Below are 17,745 nucleotides of genomic sequence, written 5' to 3' on the forward strand. Positions count from 1 at the left end.
CAAATATGTCCTTTTTCCTTTTGCTTTTTGTATTTTTATATATTTTTTTCATAATAGCAAATTAATATTATTATTATTATTATTATTATTATTATTATTAATTAAAATTAAAATATCAAACAAATCTGCTTTACTAAAAATTGTATTCTCAAATGCATGCCATCAGAACAATATAATGTGACTGACAGGCACGTCAACACAGAGGTTCATAAATACACAGATCATCCCTTGAAGACGTGCTTAAGGTGGCAAAAGCAAATGATCTTGACACCATGTGTGACCTTCACATGTTGCCATGCATGTTCCAAATCAAAGCAAATGTAGCGAACAGCTTGTAAATGATTTCCTGATATCACATTGTACATAAAATCTATTAATAAACGCCTCAGAGCGTGCAAATTTTTGTTTTTCACATACTGGTTCTCGTTAGCTTATCATGCTTAAATGACACTTGCAAACAAGCTGACACGTGTGGTCTGCATTGCATACGCGCAAACCTCCCCATCCTGCCAAGTCTTGATGCGTGAAACATATGTGTGTGTATGCACAGACAAACGCTCGTCCACACCCTTCCAAGCAGAACTGAACATTGGGTGATTGGTTAGATGTGGAGATCCCACCTGTTACCTCTCCATCTGGTTGCTAGCATGATCCATCACATTAGATTGTGGCTTTCAAAGTTAGTCAGCATTTCTAAAAATACCAGCACATAACAAACCTCCATCCAATATTTTCAGTGGTGGTCTTTTGCATAGGATACTCATGGTTTTCCACAAGGCCTCATAAAGCTATAGACTTTCTTTTTTTTTAAATAAATTATTTTTGTTATACTGGTTGAAACTGTATTCTCATCCTGATAGCAAACAATAATAGCAATGGTCTAAATATATATATATATAAAAAAAATACATTTATCTTCTGTGGAGGTCTCAGGACCAAAAACTCTCTGTCCAATCATTGAATACGGTCCGAATGCAATTATACGATGTCCTACCTGCCTGTCAACATATGTATTTCCATACCTCCACGTGCAGACATCACAAGTCGAGAGTTGTAGACAGACAGTTACCGAGCGCCATAAATGAACAGCAGCCACCTTTTAGAGCTCTTCCTGAACCAAAACAGCGAGCTTATGCTGCGTTCACGCCATATCATAACCGTAATAAAGACACAGACATCCGTGACATTCTACCCAGAGCTTTTCACGTCCTCAGAATCAGATTTATTCTATGTCAACACTATCAACGCCTAAATTAATCTGCAGCAGTCAGGTGGTACAAGTAAGAGCTCTGTAATTTGTTTACATTCATTATTATTGTAATGTTATGTGCTTTGAGACATGAGGTAAATTGACGCCGTCTCTCGTCTCGTGACGCTTTGCAGACTCTGCCGTGTGCGTTCATGTGTTTTGAAGGAGGCGTGGTTTTGGAGAGCACTCTGAAGGGAGGGTGGGATCTCATGCTTTCAATGCTAGCTTGCTATTGCTAGCCGCTACCCTACCTTTAACTAGCTTCCTAAAAGACCTCTGCAGTCAACCAGTTTCACAAGAAACACCATGTTGATCGACCAGTGTCAAACACAAAGCTTTTGATGTTGAGCAGAATGGATATGATGGTCTACCAGTCTAACCAGTATAAACCAGCAAGTCTAAGGCTTATATATTAAATTAATTAGTATCGTCGATTTTGGAAATGTAACTGTTCATGCATTTTCCCCCCACTATTTTTACAATTCAAACAATTAATTGTAGTTTTTAATGTTTTAATTTAATTTGTTTTAAGACAAAATAGTATGGAATTTAAATATTGACTTTTTAATCTGTTATCTGCCATAACATGAAGATAATTATTGGCTTGTCAGTATTGGCCAGAAAATGAATATTGGTGAAAAAATCTAACTGTATAAACTTGTATAAAATTAACATTCTTTGAAACTAACCAATATTTTCTTGTTTGTCTTGAATAATGTGTTGATGGTGTGATTTTCGTTGTCACTGATGATCTGATTCTTTCGATGGTCATAATTACTAATAAATTCACAAAGGAAAGAATCATACTGAAATATTCAGATTTGTTAACTTTTCCCTTCCATTCTGGCCTTTGCAACATAGACTGTGGTAGAAAATACTAAAATTACAATAATGAACTTGGAGTAATTTGTGTCATTCTTCATTATGTTTAAAAAAATTTGTCCTTTAGGGTTTGCTAATTCAGATAAATTATATAATACTAGATGGTCTACAGACATTATAGGACCCTAGTTTTCTCCTTGCCAGTGGGATATCTAAAAATAGATCCGTGGTCCACAACATCCTTCAAACACTTACAAATACAATGGAAATATTAATGACCCTCGCCTTTCATCAATTCACCTCAAAGCAAACCATGAATTGGCCCTGTGAAGGCCGATATCAGGCAGAACTGGATAATTTCCATGTTTGTGATCTGCAGTCACGACCCTATTCAGGGTTACTCTCAAAAAGAGCGAAGCTTCTTTCCACTCTGATGCTCTGAACACTTAGCAAAACCACTTCATCAGGGCCTTTCAGGATCTTAAAGCTCTGTTTGTTTGTTTGTGTGCGTATGTGTGTGAGGATGATAATACTAGAGTTGCATATGCGTGCACCCATGAATAATATGCCAAACCCTGTAAATGAGCGGATGGATGGTAAGCAAGTGGAGGATAAATTTGAAAGTATGGCAAGACAGGACAGATTAACCCTTCCATGCTGTTACTAATGAAGATACTGGAGTTACTGGGGCAAATTGACCCTACATGACAAAACATGAGTGTATATGAGAGACATGATAAGACTGAAAGTATTTTATGGAGCCCTATGGAAGATGTCAAAAATTTCAGGATGAAAACTTGATGTTAAATTTAAGTAAATCTGTGTTAAAGGGAAAAACAGGTTACAATGAACCGCAACCGCTCGAAAGGGTTAAAAGTAGGGGTGTAAAAAAACTACTTATGATTCTTTATGATTGTGATCCATCTTGAAATATGAAATTGTGCTACGGTTTGATACAATCTGATTTGATCAATAGTTAACCACAATCTTGAAACTTTCGGAATAAACTGTGTTCTTCAATAAAACTAGTAAGAGATTTTTTTTAATTAAATATTTTATTTATTTGAAAAGTTTACTTGATTGTGTGGTTTTTCATTGTCCGATTCAAATGACTAGTTTTAATCAGATTTTTTTAATGAATCAACCAAACTGAATTGGTCAATAATTAACATCTGATTTACTCACTAAACTCCAAGTCATTACTTTTGGTCAACTTCAACTCGAAAAGAACTGAGAACTAATACTTTATAATCCATGACTGGTGGTTCACATGATAAAGTGTTTAACATATACATTCGCATAAGAGTTTTGTTGAGATATTGGAAAACATTGCAAGGAGAGACATTCCCGTAAATAAATGGGCCACTTTGTGAAACAAAAAAAGGTTGATCTAAATCATAAAAGAGGCCAAAAGATGCATAGTTTATGTCTGCTGAAAGACAAAAGGGTAAAAAGCCACAAACAGATACTGCTTTTCGAACAGGAACTAACCATTTGGTCATGCGAACCTATACACTAGGTCTGCCTGCAGTTCCCTTCAGGTCTCTCATTTACCTCTTTTCATGAAACAGATAGTAGGAGGATATAGGATATAGGAGGACACAGGGCTGTCAGGTTTTGTGGGAGATGGAGAAGAGACAGAGGGGGTCAGCGGTACAGACAGTACTCACCGAGCTCGAAGGGCGCTAATGGTAGACTTGTCAACCCTGCATTTGAAGAGAAAAGACAAGAAAGCAATTTAGTATCAAGGAACAAACGTAGATGGCTGTAATTTGCTCAGCTAAACCCTTCAGCTGACCTGGCAGGATAGAAGAAACAAAAGGGGTCAAAAAAGAGGGGTGAAATTTCTGTAATATATCATCCCTGTGTGTTTTTATTTCTTGACACAGCTAGGTGAGCTTAATGCCCAATTAATGTTGACATGCAGGAAAGGTCACCCACCAGCACTGACAGACCACAATATCACATCAAAACATAACAGGGTTGACTCAGACTGTGTGGAAGGGTGTGGCCGTTTATTTTTATCCAGCTTGTTTTTGATATTTCACACATTTGTGTGTCACACATACCTTTTCCTTGTAGCATTAGGGTGAAGTTAGTATTATATTAGACTTTTTTTTATCTTTGAAGCATTTTCTGATTCACAAAGACATCCATTATATAATATACATCAGAATATATCAGGTTTAAAATTATGTCATTATTAATTACTCACCCTCATGTTGTTCCAAACCCATAAGACTTTCATTCATCTTTGGAACACAAATGAAGATCTTCTAAATGAAATATGAGAGCTTTCTGTCCCTCCATTGACAGCTACGCAACTACCACTTTGACACTTCAAAAAGTTCATAAAGAGATCGTAAAACTAACTCATTGGAATCAATCAGCTTAGTCCACATTTTCTGAAGAGACTTGATCGCTTTATTTGATATACAGATTTAATTTAGGCTTTTATTCACATTTAAACATTGATCAGTCAACATAAACAGAAGCTCAATCAAACCTGTTTGATGCGCAAGAACAAACCTCATTGGTTCTTGCTGAAGCTCAAACGTGCTGTGTAACACGAGAATGAAAATCAATGGTTCTCGCATAATCAAGCGAACACGGTTGAACCTCTGTTTACCACAGCTGATTTTTGGGTGAACTGTGCCTTTAACACAAGATCTTTTTCATAAGTAAATTTTAAGTAAAAAAAGCATGCAGTTATATTTACAGCGATGCATTTATAACGGCCAATCCATTCAAATACTCACTGTTTCAACAGTAAAGCCACACGACTTTTAGTGTGAAGAAATCGCTTACTAACCTTTTTGTGTAACAATCCAGTTTTACAATTTCCTTGCCATTACAATCTAACATTGCAAACCCTGAAATTATTGTAAAAATGTTACAAGTTTTAACAGAACAATTAATTTAAGTGACTTAGGTTTCTGCTTTTAAATGCTAACCCCATTTACTTCCATTGTAAGAGTCTCACTGTAACCTTGATTTCAAAATTAGTTAGTTGAGAGAGTTGAAATGACTATTTTATTGTGTTGAACCTCTAATAGAGGCTATCTTTGACATTTCTAACCATGTGATCGGTTGTGTGCACCAGTCTGTGAGGGCGCTGCTGTCAACTCCCATTACTGCAAGTAACTGCAGTTATTGTGTCTTATTTTCTTTATTATATCAGACTGATTCCCTAAAACACACAATGACAGGGAATGAAACATCCCATTCAGTGAGATGATTTAGTGAAACAATTTGTTTGCCACTTGGTATGACATTTTGCAAAGACATTCATACATTTTTAGGGAGAACTTAAATGTCCAAAGTGTCCAAATACAAGCAAATTGAGACAATGGTAGCCAACAGACCCTCATTATGTGGTTCAAATGTCAATGCAATAAAGAAAAAAAGAGACATTTCCAACCGATGAAGTGCACGCCTTGGAGCGTCAGACTCAGATAGGTTATAATAAATGAATGTCAATGAGTCAAAGTGTGTAACAGATGGAAAACACACAGCTGCATGAGCATGGTGTCTTACTGGTGCCGTGAAGCAGAGCAGAAAATCCATCATTTCACTGTCCACTATAGTGAGGGAACATTCAGAGCTTAAATGTGTAAAAATCTGATTAAATGTAGTGTAGCCTAAGTGTATCTCGTACACGGTTTACTCGGAAGGGAGTCAGCATATCTTACGATTTATGTGTGTGTGTGTGTGTGACCGTGAGAGGTTACTGTTGAGGTGTCACTATTAAACGTGTGGCTATATGGGGACAGGGTGTGGTGGAGATGTGGGTAATTGTGAGAGAGGAAGGGTGTGGACGTGTGTGTGTGTGTGTGCGCACATGCAACAAAATTTCCCACAGCAAAAAGCTGACACATATTAAGTTCTCATTTGTTTGCAACACTAGTCCATTAGTACAGCATTTTAAATTCAGTAATACACTTCATAATATATCGATGTATATGTGATCAGATATGGTACTGCATGTGTAATATATTGCAGATATATGCACTCATGCAACATAATCACAAATATATAGAGAAATATATAATGTAATATATTTCTTATATTTTTTAATTATCTAAATTTCATATTTTCAAGCTAGTTGTCAATAGCACAAGCACACCTGCATGTACTTAAGTATTTAGCCAAGAGAATATCACTGTGCTGAGGAGTGCACAGTCATTACTTTTAAAATATGGTAATTATAGTCTTATCAGTCTTCGGCCAATCATCAATCATCGTTTTGCAAAACCTCACAACACCCACCCCGTCGGTGATTGGTTAGAACACTATTTATTTTGGTTTTGAGTGGTTGGTGAAACCAATTGGTTTTGTGTGCAGATCTCAGAGCCTAGGCTGCCTACAGAGACGCGTTTTTTTGACGGCCTGCTTATGGGGCGGGCAGCTAGCGGATCGTTAGGAAAGATTAGATGAATGTGATAATTTATGTTTGGGCCTGAAATCGCTGATACAACCTTTAAGCCTAGTCTGTGAAACCTTGGGAATGTCTCATTCTCAGCCTAACACTAAGCCGAAATCTAACCTTCGGCCTAATTTTAGGATGAAACTAACTCTATGCTTAATGAAGCTAAACTTCAGCCTAACACTAACTCTCGGCTCAACTCTAAGGCTAATCCTAACCCTCAGCCTAACGCTAAGGGTAAACAAACCCAGTCCTCAGCCTAATACAAAGCTGAACACAAGCCTCAGCCTAAGCCAAAACCTAACGATCAACATAAAGTTATGTTTAAATCTAGATGTAGACCCAATCCTAAATCCTTTTGTATGTTATCACACTGTAGTGAACATATCAAACCACAAAAATGGTCAAAAAAGGCCTTAAAAATAGCCTTGAAAGGAAACTTCAGATAGAGATGAAGTCATATAGAGGAGCAAGAGAGAAAGTAAAACAAGAGTGTTGAAAGCTGTAAAAGCTTTAGTGGAGAGCTGGAGCTGTAGCATCATAAATAAAGCATTCACTTGCTCTGACCCCTCATAACCACTGCCTTCATATTCACCGTTTCCCTGTATGGTGACATTCATACACAAACAAAGAGAGCAAGCGCAACAGCCTGTAATGATAAACATCCACCTACAAAACAAAATCACAAACTCACACTCAAACTACCGCACACTTACCTAACATGTGTGAGATCAAGGTTTCAAGAGGGAAACCAGAAAGGAAATGTGAATAGCTTTCAATCAGGACAACAGTGAGAAACAATCCACTCTAATACATGAATGCTTATAAATGATTTAGCATTATGGAAAATATTCAGCATCTCAATCAGAGCTGCATAGAGATAGAAGCACAGCTGGTCCATGTATTTTTATTTTTGTCCATACAATGTAAGTCAATGGGGTTCAAGTTTTGGACCCCATTGACTTTCATTGTATGAACAAGAAAAAAACAAAAAAAAACAAGTTTACATGGAATAGAGGTGAAATTTCAGACTAATGTGTCTCTATTGCAACTTTTGAAAAGTCTGTACGAGTGAACAGTGAAGAAAACCAACACTTGAATGAGAATTTGAACAATGGGCAATGCCCTCTGATACATCTGCATACATGCAGCTATTACTATCAACTATTACGACACTCCTAATATCTACTCAGATTTGTTATGTCACATAGAACTATTACAAATCAATAGTGTGACTGTAAATTACAGCACATGCAACTTATAAATCCATCATGTGAGAGTGCAAATGAATGCAGATTAAAAACAGCCCATGCAAGCATGCTGACGACCATAAATAAACACCAGTGAGCACATCACGGACCCTCTCACACACAGGGCATCTGGCAGACATTTCCACACAGCTGACAGCTGATGCTGTTCCACATGAGCAACGTACCATCCAAATCCACCGAAGGATACGCTCCTCTTCCTCCTCAGCATGGTCCCTCTTTATTCGCCTGACTCCAATTCGTCTTCTTCTCCCTCCACACTCTCTCTCTTGTATCGTCCCTCTGTGCTTGTGTTTCAGTATCTCACAATCACTCTTTTTGTTTCCTCACTCTCTCGTGTGCATCTCTCTCTCTCTCTCTCTGAAATGATTTCATTCCCCACCCTCTTTCTCACCCTTTATGTGACAGTTTGGGGTTCTCTTCTCGCACCTGCTGTGTCACTCCCTCTCACTTCAGCACACAACTTCACACGCTAAGAGTTGAAGAGAGGAGGGGGAAGGAAGGAGTGGCTGAAAGCAATATTTTTTAAAAATCTCATTCTCTAGAGACCCTCTGGGCCTTTTGTCTGCTGGAATATAAAATATGAGATATGGCTGCCTGATAAAGCCTTGGAAGTGAAAGTGATTTTAAAAATAATACAACCTATATTACAATTTCTTGCTTTTTAATCTGTTAGCTGTCTTTAAATTTTTTATGCCTGCTGCAGCCCTGCAAACTCAATTATACATCTTGTTCTAAATGAATAATAGGATAGAAGATTGCATAAAGAAGGATTGCGAATACAATACATTAAACTGATTATGAATTTTGATAGGTCTATTCTGCATTTGTTCTCACAATACAATATTATCATAAAAAGACTAGCAGTGATGTAATAAGTGGCCATTAAGAAAGCAGCAATTGTGTCTAGTTTTGCACTAATACGCCCTCTCCTGGCAAGATTAATTAAGATCAACGGATCTTACACATCTTGCAGTTCACTAAATCAGCCAGCCACTGAAAAGTTGAGGCTTTCAGAGGGGATCATTTCAGACGTCAGGCTTTTAATTTATGTGTTTGAACGTAATGTAACCATTATGATCCCTAAAAAAAAACCGTTCTGGAAAAAAAAATTCACAGCATTGTTAAAAAATATGGGCATTTTAAATTGTCTTTGGTCGTGCATTAATTGTGTCTTTTTAAATTAATATACACAAAAGGGTTTATGTGTAGATCCATTGGAAACAAGAAAGGCAATTTCCGCTGCGAGCAGGGTTCGAACCTGCGCGGGGAGACCCCATTGGATTTCAAGTCCAACGCCTTAACCACTCGGCCATCGCAGCTTACCGCCAAGCCACAATCGTATGTTCTAGAACCTTAGATGGTAGCGCGGCACCCACTTTATTTACTTGGTGGCTCTCAATTTAAATGTCTTCCTTTTTTCATGCGTTCGTGAAAAAAATACTGCAAATTAACAAACATAGAGATGCACTTTTGATAAACCCGGAAGTAAGCATCACTCTGGCTTCCTCCACAAAAACGGATTTTTTCATAGGCTTTTAGATAAATTTACAAAATAATTGTGACCCAAAAATGCCACTAGATGGCGCCACTATATGCATTAAAAATAGCATTTTGCAGTTTGTTTTGTACTCTTGTTGCTTTAGTCTAATCAAGAATATCTAAGACCAATCACGTGCTTTTAAAGTAGAAATGCTTCCCGGTAAAAGTGCATAAAATACATTTTGCAATAAATGCCCTACGGGAATCCCATAAAGGGATGGTTTTGTCATTACTCACTCGCCATCAAGTTGATCCAAACTTGTATGTGTTTCTTTCTTCTGTTGAACACAAACGAAGATACCAGTATCAAGACAGTTGACGGCACTCATTGACTTCCATAGTAGAAAAAATACTATGGAAGTCAATGAGTGCCGTCAACTGTTTGGTTACCAACACATTCTTCAAAATATCATATTTTGTGTTCAACAGAAGAAAGAAACTCATGCAGGTTTGGAATAACATGAGGGGGAGTGAATGATGGCACAAATTTTACTTTTGGGTGACAGCACTCTGACTATGTCGAGCAGTTTACTACAACTACAAGGCCCATTACGTCACGTGGGGATGTAGCTCAGTGGTAGAGCGCATGCTTCGCATGTATGAGGTCCCGGGTTCAATCCCCGGCATCTCCACTTTTTCGGCAATACATCAATAAAATAATACATTTATATTTTTATATTATATCATATTTAGGTAGTATTGAGATTAATCTTTTTTTACACGCACAAAGAAAATATATTTTCAATACTACCAGGTTTTTTATTTTATTTTATGTTTTACAACCTTTATCATTCCAATCATTTCAACCAACTGTGATCACGTAACTGCTTCCAAAAATATAAGTCACTCTAGCACGGCAAAAAAACTATCAGACAGTGCAAACCTTTTACATCACCAGAATTCAGCAGCAAGTAAACAAGAGTTTACATTTGTTCATAAAAAGACATATACGTGGACCAAAAATTGAGCATTTTATAGGGGCTGTTAACACCTGGCCACTTCATGCGTTTTCTCAGATCGGATAGCTATCCGATCGTGAAAAAAACAGGTGTAAATGCCCTCCGAAACGCATTCGAGACGGAATTGAATCCGATCGCTCAAACCACTTCAGGAGGAGGTCTGGGCCGCATTCCAGACGAAACTGGACAAGTGTAAATGCATCTGGTTGTTGAAGAACCACATATGTAAATTGTACTCCTCCCAAAAATGCTAAAAAAATAAACGTGTGAGAGCGTGTTATAGGCTATATGTAATGTTATAGCCAGATATGTGTGCAGTGCACCGAATATATCTGCATATAGCGCGGGAATTGAAGATCGGATTTAAATCCGTTTCGCCGTCACCAGGTGTAAATGGAATCGTTTTGATAAATAAGATAGCTAGTCGATCTGAGAAAACGCATGAAGTGGCCAGGTGTAAACAGCCCCATAATGACTTTAAAGGTATTTACATAACAATGCTGATCGTTAGTTAAAAACCATGGTTCCACTGGGGCTCGAACCCAGGACCTTCTGCGTGTAAAGCAGACGTGATAACCGCTACACTATGGAACCCGTATGGACACCGATTCAACCACGTCACATATGAACTGCACTTCATGTGAAATTTGTATTTTACTCATCAAAGAAGTTAATTGAATATGTAATCAAATCACGATATAACACGAACAACATGTAGGCTAATATTTATTGCAGTAGTTCAACAAAACTATTAACATTGCAAAATTATGCGCCTGACTGCTTTGTTCATTCAAACGCATCAATGAAGACGGAGAAAGGGTTTCACGTTAAATGTAGAACACGTCTGAAATATATATTTGTGCATTTAATTGATTTATTTTAGCACCCAATGCAATGTGTGCATTTGTGACAGTTTCATGTCAGAAGTACATAAATAATTAGCAATAGGAGAAAAAGACGCAGAATCCGCTGCATTCACAGCCGCAGTCGCATGCGATAACAAGGGCACAGACCGCTCTCGTCCGCTAGAGACATCAATGAACCATCAACGCACCAGCTCAGAGTCTGTCCATATTATTATGCAGTATATAAACATGGCGGTTTATCAACATGCCTCAGCTCGAAAAGATCTATATTTAGATGGCATGTTGTAGAGCATATCTTCGAAAGGTAAAAGGGAAAAAGTCTTGTCGTGATTTAGGTTATTATACTAAGGGATTATACAATATAGGTTTCCTCTATACATAATCTGTATCCATAAAAAAAAAAAACCAAAATGCAAAGACCGGGCACTGGAGAAAACGGATTGAACTAACCAAAAAGAATAGCATCGGAAAAAATATGGGATACAAGGTAGGCGTGCAAATAATATTTGTCTCATTCACGCATGTAGCATCATTTCGCTCCACTTCTCTTCAATGTCTCAAGTCATTTAGAATTTAAAATAACATTGGTGTTGTTTAATCCTTAAATGTTCGGTGCGTGCATTTAAAAATCAGCAAAACCGAATCTGAATTGACCATCACGCACAAAAGAGATGCCTGAAATTATATTATTATTAAATTTTTATAGCCTATATTTACTCCGTGTGTTATGTAAAGCAGAATGCGGGTGCATTAATCAGGCCTATGCATATCTTATTTTATATGGACACCATCATGTCCCATCCAAACTTACGAAGGCCAGAGTGTCTGATAGCCATATAATTTTTTTTGTAGCCAGTTTTGCCTCTATCTTTAATAAGTTAAATTTGTATGTATTTACGATTAAAGAGGACAATACAATAAACAACTATAACCGCTATCACTTCCTTCCTATCTATCTATCTATCTATCTATCTATCTATCTATCTATCTATCTATCTATCTATCTATCTATCTATCCCCCTCCCCCCCAAAAAAGTTAAATTTCTTTCATTTATATCAAATTTGATCTTTTATAGGCCTACCTTTAACCCAGAAACTGCAGAATGCAATTTGCATATCAGTGAGGTAAAAATATTCTAATCAAATTAGATATTTTTATACCGCAAATTCAGGAACTGCAGACTGCAATTTGCATATGAGTGGAGTGCTACATTTTCAAAATTATTAGTACAAAACTACAAACTCATCACACTTGAAACACAGCTAGTGATTCTTTAAAAATGTGATCATGTGCTTTAATTATAGTTACAAAATCTTAATTTTTAATTATTATTAATAATAATAATTATAAATTTTTTCAACTTGGTCAAAGCCTTAGCAAACAATGTTTGAAAAAATACATGTTTCAAATCACCCTTGCTCCTCAATTAAACATGTTACAGTACATGCCTCAGTTGCCACACAATAAAAAATACTAATTTATGTAATTGACAAAATCCATGTTTGTAATTCATAGTTTTCATGTGATGTCACACCCTTACAGGAACACCAACCTGGAGGGCAAAACAAGGCTTTCCACCATCGCTCGCCAATTATTTTTTACCAGGTTTGTACTTCAACCTATTGTCATTAATGGCACACATGTGGAGGAAGTAGAGTAATATAAATACCTAGGAACGTTTTTTGATAAGTTAAAGTTTGACCAAAATTTTGATGCAATTATCAAAAAGTCACACCAAAGCCTGTTCGTGCTGAGAAAACTTAATTATTTTAATGTACAGAATGTACAGTTGTTCTTAAAGAGGCTACATGCGATTTTCTGAAATTTAAACTCGCGACTGACACCTGTGGCCAAAAAACGGAACTGCTCTTCCTTTCTGCTCGCTCTCGTACGTGCACACTTCACAAGTCATCCGCTGCAAAGAAGTCAACATTATGTTTACAGAGGTAAGAACAGTCAAATACATATATTGTTTGAGAAACTAAGTTTGTTTGCTGACTAGCAGTGGTGGCAGAGTGATCTGAAACATTTAACATGAACGCGCTTGACGTCACATCCGCAGACAGCGCGCGAAAAATCCGACCCGACAAAAAAAAGGAAAAATAGGATACAGGCTTATAGGTGCACCCACTGTGAGCTGACAAGGTGTCAGTATGCTCATCAGGAGATGTTTGAGTCATAAATGGTCAAATAAATAGGCTATTGTTACGTTTATTTTGGGGAAAAAGTTGCATATAGCCTCTTTAAGTCATTTTATAATTCATTTGTTGAAAGTATCCTGTCTTTTTCTTTTATTTGTTGGTTTTCATCATTGTCTACAAAGAACAAAAATCGGTTGCAGAGTATTGTTAAAGGGACTATGTGTAGCTTTTTAGGTATTTTATTATCTAAAATCAATATTTTTATTCATAAATATGCCCTCAATGGTGTACAAATACCTATGCCAATGATCAGACTAATCCTCGTAAACGAAGAATTTATTATCTTTATATACATGGGACGGGTAGGTCCACGGAGGCTTCCATGTAGTTCCGCCATCTTGAAAAACTAGCAGAGAGGGACAAAAAGTACTAGGCCAACGCGTTTCCACAACGCGTTTTCGTTCAGAACCAGCGTCACGTGACTGAAGCCAGCAGAAGCGGAGGCGCAGAGCAGTGAGAGGCGCTTGTCACTGCCCCGGCAAGTTTAAAAGGATGCACTGCAAGGTTATTTATACACCGTTCATTCATACATTATGCTGAGTCACAGGATAAGGAGTCCTCGTCATCGAAAAAGTCCAAAATAGACCGTAAAAGGAAACGTGACCGGAGATTACAAAAACAAGTGTTAATGTCGGGATAGCTAATGCAGGAGAAAGCTTTCAAAAGAGACCCTGAAGTTGCCTGCTTTCTTCTCGACAGGTAAGTCAATGTTACGGTCTTAATTACAAACTTTTTTTATTGCTTGGTTGTGTACTTTATTATATAGACAGTAGAACATTTATAGTTAAAAGTTAAACAGGCTCTTTGATGAATAGCAGCTATTGAGTAAAGTAACGTTAGAGAAGGCTCTGATGATGATGATATCTAACAATGCACGTACTTCAAAAAATATAACGAGTAAAGAAGGCATTACTACTAATTACCATAGTTAATGTTTTTCACAGTCAGTAATTGATAACTGTAACATTATTTTTTTCGTTGTTTCAAGTTTCAGTTTGTTTTAAATAACAAACCTGTTCACCCGAAGAAAAACTCGAAGTGCTATTATAATACATCCTGTCATAGCTTTTTGGTACATAAAGGCTACCGTAGATGCAACGCGCATTTGAAAAAGTGAGGCGCTGGAGAGCATTATTGCTTTGAATGCAAAATACAATTTCACCACTAGATGGGAGAAATTCCTACACATAGTCCCTTTAACATGTGCTCTAAAATTATGGGTGTTACCTTACGAAGCCTTATATCTTATTACGAACAGCAGGTGCTGAGGTTGGCTCATAAAATAATAGGAGATAGTACACACCCGCTGCATTTGGACTTTGAGTGGATGCAGCAATTAAATGTTCAACAAATCGCTATAAATTTACTTTTGTGCCTGAAGCAATACGTCTATGTAATAAATTTAGGTGATTTTTTTTTTAAAGCATTTATGTATTTGAATGTATGTGATCAGTGTTTTATGTGAGGCTAATTGCCTAATTGCCCCACGGGGATAAATAAAGCTCTAAACTAGAACAAGAAACGTACTCGGTTACTTACGTAACCTCGGTTCCCTTAAGGGAACGAGTATTGCGTTGCAAACGCTATGGTAAAACTCCTTGGTCATATATAGGTCTGGGTCACAAGAGCCAGGGTCCTAGATAGAGAGGACTCGTGCCTGTAAGGCGGGAACCTCTAAGTTATAAAATCTTGCAAATGTGGACGGAGCAGACCAAAGGGCCGCCGCACAAATGTCCTCTATGGGGACTCCACTGGACCATGCCCAAGAGGAAGCCATACCTCTTGTGGAGTGGGCTTTTACACCTATGGGGCAGGGAAGGCCAGTAGAAGTATAGGCCAGAGAGATAGCGTCTACTATTCATCTAGATAGTCTGAGTTTCGTGACCGGAGACCATTTGGTGCGGCCCCCGAAACAGACAAAGAGCTGTTCTGACTGTCTGAATGAGGCAGAACGCCCCAGATAAATTCTCAAAGCCCTAACTGGGCAGAGCATGTATGAGTCACTATCGTCTTCCGATGGGGGAAGAGCTGATAGGGAAATAACCTGGGCTCTGAACGGAGTTGAGAGCACCTTCGGTACATATCCGTGTCTTGGTTTAAGGACAACTTTGGAGTCATTGGGCCTGAACTCAAGACAGGAAGCGCTCGTATAGAGCGCTTGTAGGTCCCCAACTCTTTTGACTGATGCTAGTGCTAACAGCAGAGCGGTTTTAAAGGGGGGGTGAAACACTCAGTTTCAGTCAATCTCATGTTAATCTTGAGTACCTATAGAGTAGTATTGCATCCTTCATATCTCCAAAAAGTCTTTAGTTTTATTATATTTCTAAAAGAAAGATAGGCTGTACTGAGTCTTTCCGGAAAAAAACGAGCGGCTGGAGGCGTGCCGTGTGGGCGGAGCTAAAGAATCACGAGCGCTGTTCACTGTTTACTTGCTGCGCTTACGCGCCGATAGCTAACAACACACAGACATTTGAAGAAGTTTTACTCACCGCCTGCAGTTCCAACGCACGACCGTGAACCTTTATCGTTGGGACTGCTCCATCTTTAAGCATTAGACGATCTGCAAATCCGGCGTCGAACTGGGCCTTGTTTATAAAACAATCATCGTCGAAATGCAGGGAACAAACAAGAACACTTGCACAACTCCGTTGATGCTCTGGAAAAACAAACTCCATCCTCTGGTCCCTTAACGCTGGGTTCTTTGGGAATCTGTGCAGGGTTGTCTTGCCCTGGCAACCAAAAAACCACTTCTTTGGTGACATTGACTTCCCTAAAGCCGAGCACAGCGCTTTGATGGGCGTACTGCTTTCGCTCTCTCGCTCTGGTCTATGGGTGCGCGCGCGCCCTTCCGGGAGAAGTGCCCTTAGGACCCGTATAAGGAAATTCCGCCCCATCTGACGTCACACAGGCCCATACTCGAAAAAAACTTTCCGAAACTTGTGACAAACCGGAAGGAGTATTTTTGCCACAGAAATACTCCTTCAAACGTACAATTTAATTTTTGAAACTTTGTCCATGTTTAGCATGGGAATCATGCTAAACATCATGAGGCTAATCATGAAACAGCAATCATGCTAATCATCTGACGTCACACAGGCCCATACTCGAAAAAAACTTTCCGAAACTTGTGACAAACCGGAAGGAGTATTTTTGGCACAGAAATACTCCTTCAAACGTACAATTTAATTTTTGAAACTTTGTCCATGTTTAGCATGGGAATCCAACTCTTTAACAGTGTAAAAAACTCAGTATGCATGAAATAGCATTTCACCCCCCCTTTAAGAGAGAGGGGCTTTAGGTCAGCCGACTGGAGCGGCTCGAAGGGAGGTCCCTTGAGGCCCCGCAGGACCGTGGATAGGTCCCAAGCAGGCACTGAAGGTGGTCGAGGCGGGTTAAGCCTTCTGGCTCCTTTTAGGAAGCGAACGATCAGGTCACTTTTCCCCAGAGAGGAGCCAGCCACCGGTGAGTGAAAAGCGGCTATGGCTGCCACATACACTTTGAGCGGTGGAGGGGGAGCGACCCGCGTCCAAAAGCTCTTGAAGAAATGTAAGTACCGTTGGTACTTAACAGTTATGCGGGTCTAGCTTCCGAGCCAGACACCAGCTGGAGAACACTGACCATTTGAGGTGGTAGAGGCATCTAGTGGATGGAGCTCTAGCCTCCATTATGGTATTTCGGACTCCCTCTGGGAGGTCCTGGGGTACCTGTTGAGGGGCCATGCATGGAGGGCCCACATGTCGGGACGGGGGTGCCAGATTGTCCTGTTTGCCTGCATGAGGAGATCGTTCCTCAGCGGGATTGGCCACGGAGCTGTCGTGGACAGCTGCATCAGCTCTGGGAGCCAAATCTGGGTTAGCTAAAGGGGGGCTACAAGGAGGACTGCGCACTTGGTGTCCCTGATCCGTTCGATGATCTGAGGGAGCATCGAGACTGGGGGGAATGCATAAAGGGGAAGGCTGGGCCATTCATGGGCCAGTGCATCCCTGTTCTTTGAAAAGAAGATTGGGCAGTGAGAGTTGTCTTTTGAGGCGAAGAGGTCGACCTCTGCCTCGCCGAAGACTTCCCACAACAAGAGAACCGTCTGGGGGTGGGTTAGACCATTCCTCTGGGGGAACGTTGCCCCGAGATAGCATGTCTGCCCCTAGGTTCATCGTGCCCGGCACGTGAGCTGCCCTGAGTGAATGCAGGTTGGCGTGAGCCCATAACAGGAGCTGTTTGGCCATGGTGAACAGGTTGCGAGACCTGAGGTCGCCCTGGTGATTTATGTAGGACACCACCACCATGTTGTCCGTCCGGACCAATACGTGGTGTCCCGCCAGGTGTGGAAGTAAGGCTTTTAGGGCTAGAAAAACTGCTCTTAGTTTGAGGCAGTTGATGTGTAGGCATTTCTTCGAGCTCGACCAGAGGCCGG

At 39.3% G+C, this 17,745-nt stretch overlaps 2 protein-coding genes across 6 annotated transcripts in view; one reads left to right on the forward strand and one right to left on the reverse strand.

Moving 5' to 3' along the window:
* Window positions 1–8,238, reverse strand: part of rap1gap2b (RAP1 GTPase activating protein 2b) — a 40,132-nt gene extending 31,894 nt beyond the window's left edge. For 2 of the 4 annotated variants that reach the window (XM_079846647.1, XM_079846644.1), the window contains exon 1: window positions 7,933–8,223. In XM_079846647.1, the coding sequence (XP_079702773.1) occupies window positions 7,933–7,976 (44 nt within the window). In that variant the 5' untranslated portion in view covers window positions 7,977–8,223. Of the gene's footprint in view, window positions 1–3,741; window positions 3,778–7,932 lie in introns of all 4 variants that reach the window. The other 2 variants (XM_079846645.1, XM_079846643.1) reach the window with 2 other exon arrangements.
* Window positions 8,239–11,274: 3,036 nt separating this feature from the next.
* st6gal1 (ST6 beta-galactosamide alpha-2,6-sialyltranferase 1) overlaps window positions 11,275–17,745 on the forward strand; it is a 41,221-nt gene continuing 34,750 nt past the window's right edge. The window contains exons 1-2 of one of the 2 annotated variants that reach the window (XM_079846649.1): window positions 11,275–11,619; window positions 12,676–12,738. In XM_079846649.1, the coding sequence (XP_079702775.1) occupies window positions 11,608–11,619; window positions 12,676–12,738 (75 nt within the window). In that variant the 5' untranslated portion in view covers window positions 11,275–11,607. Of the gene's footprint in view, window positions 11,620–12,208; window positions 12,258–12,675; window positions 12,739–17,745 lie in introns of those variants that run through there. The other variant, XM_079846651.1, reaches the window with a different exon arrangement.

Source organism: Squalius cephalus (assembly GCF_949319135.1).
Source record: "Squalius cephalus genome assembly, chromosome: 17".
Taxonomy (NCBI): Eukaryota; Metazoa; Chordata; class Actinopteri; order Cypriniformes; family Leuciscidae; genus Squalius; species Squalius cephalus.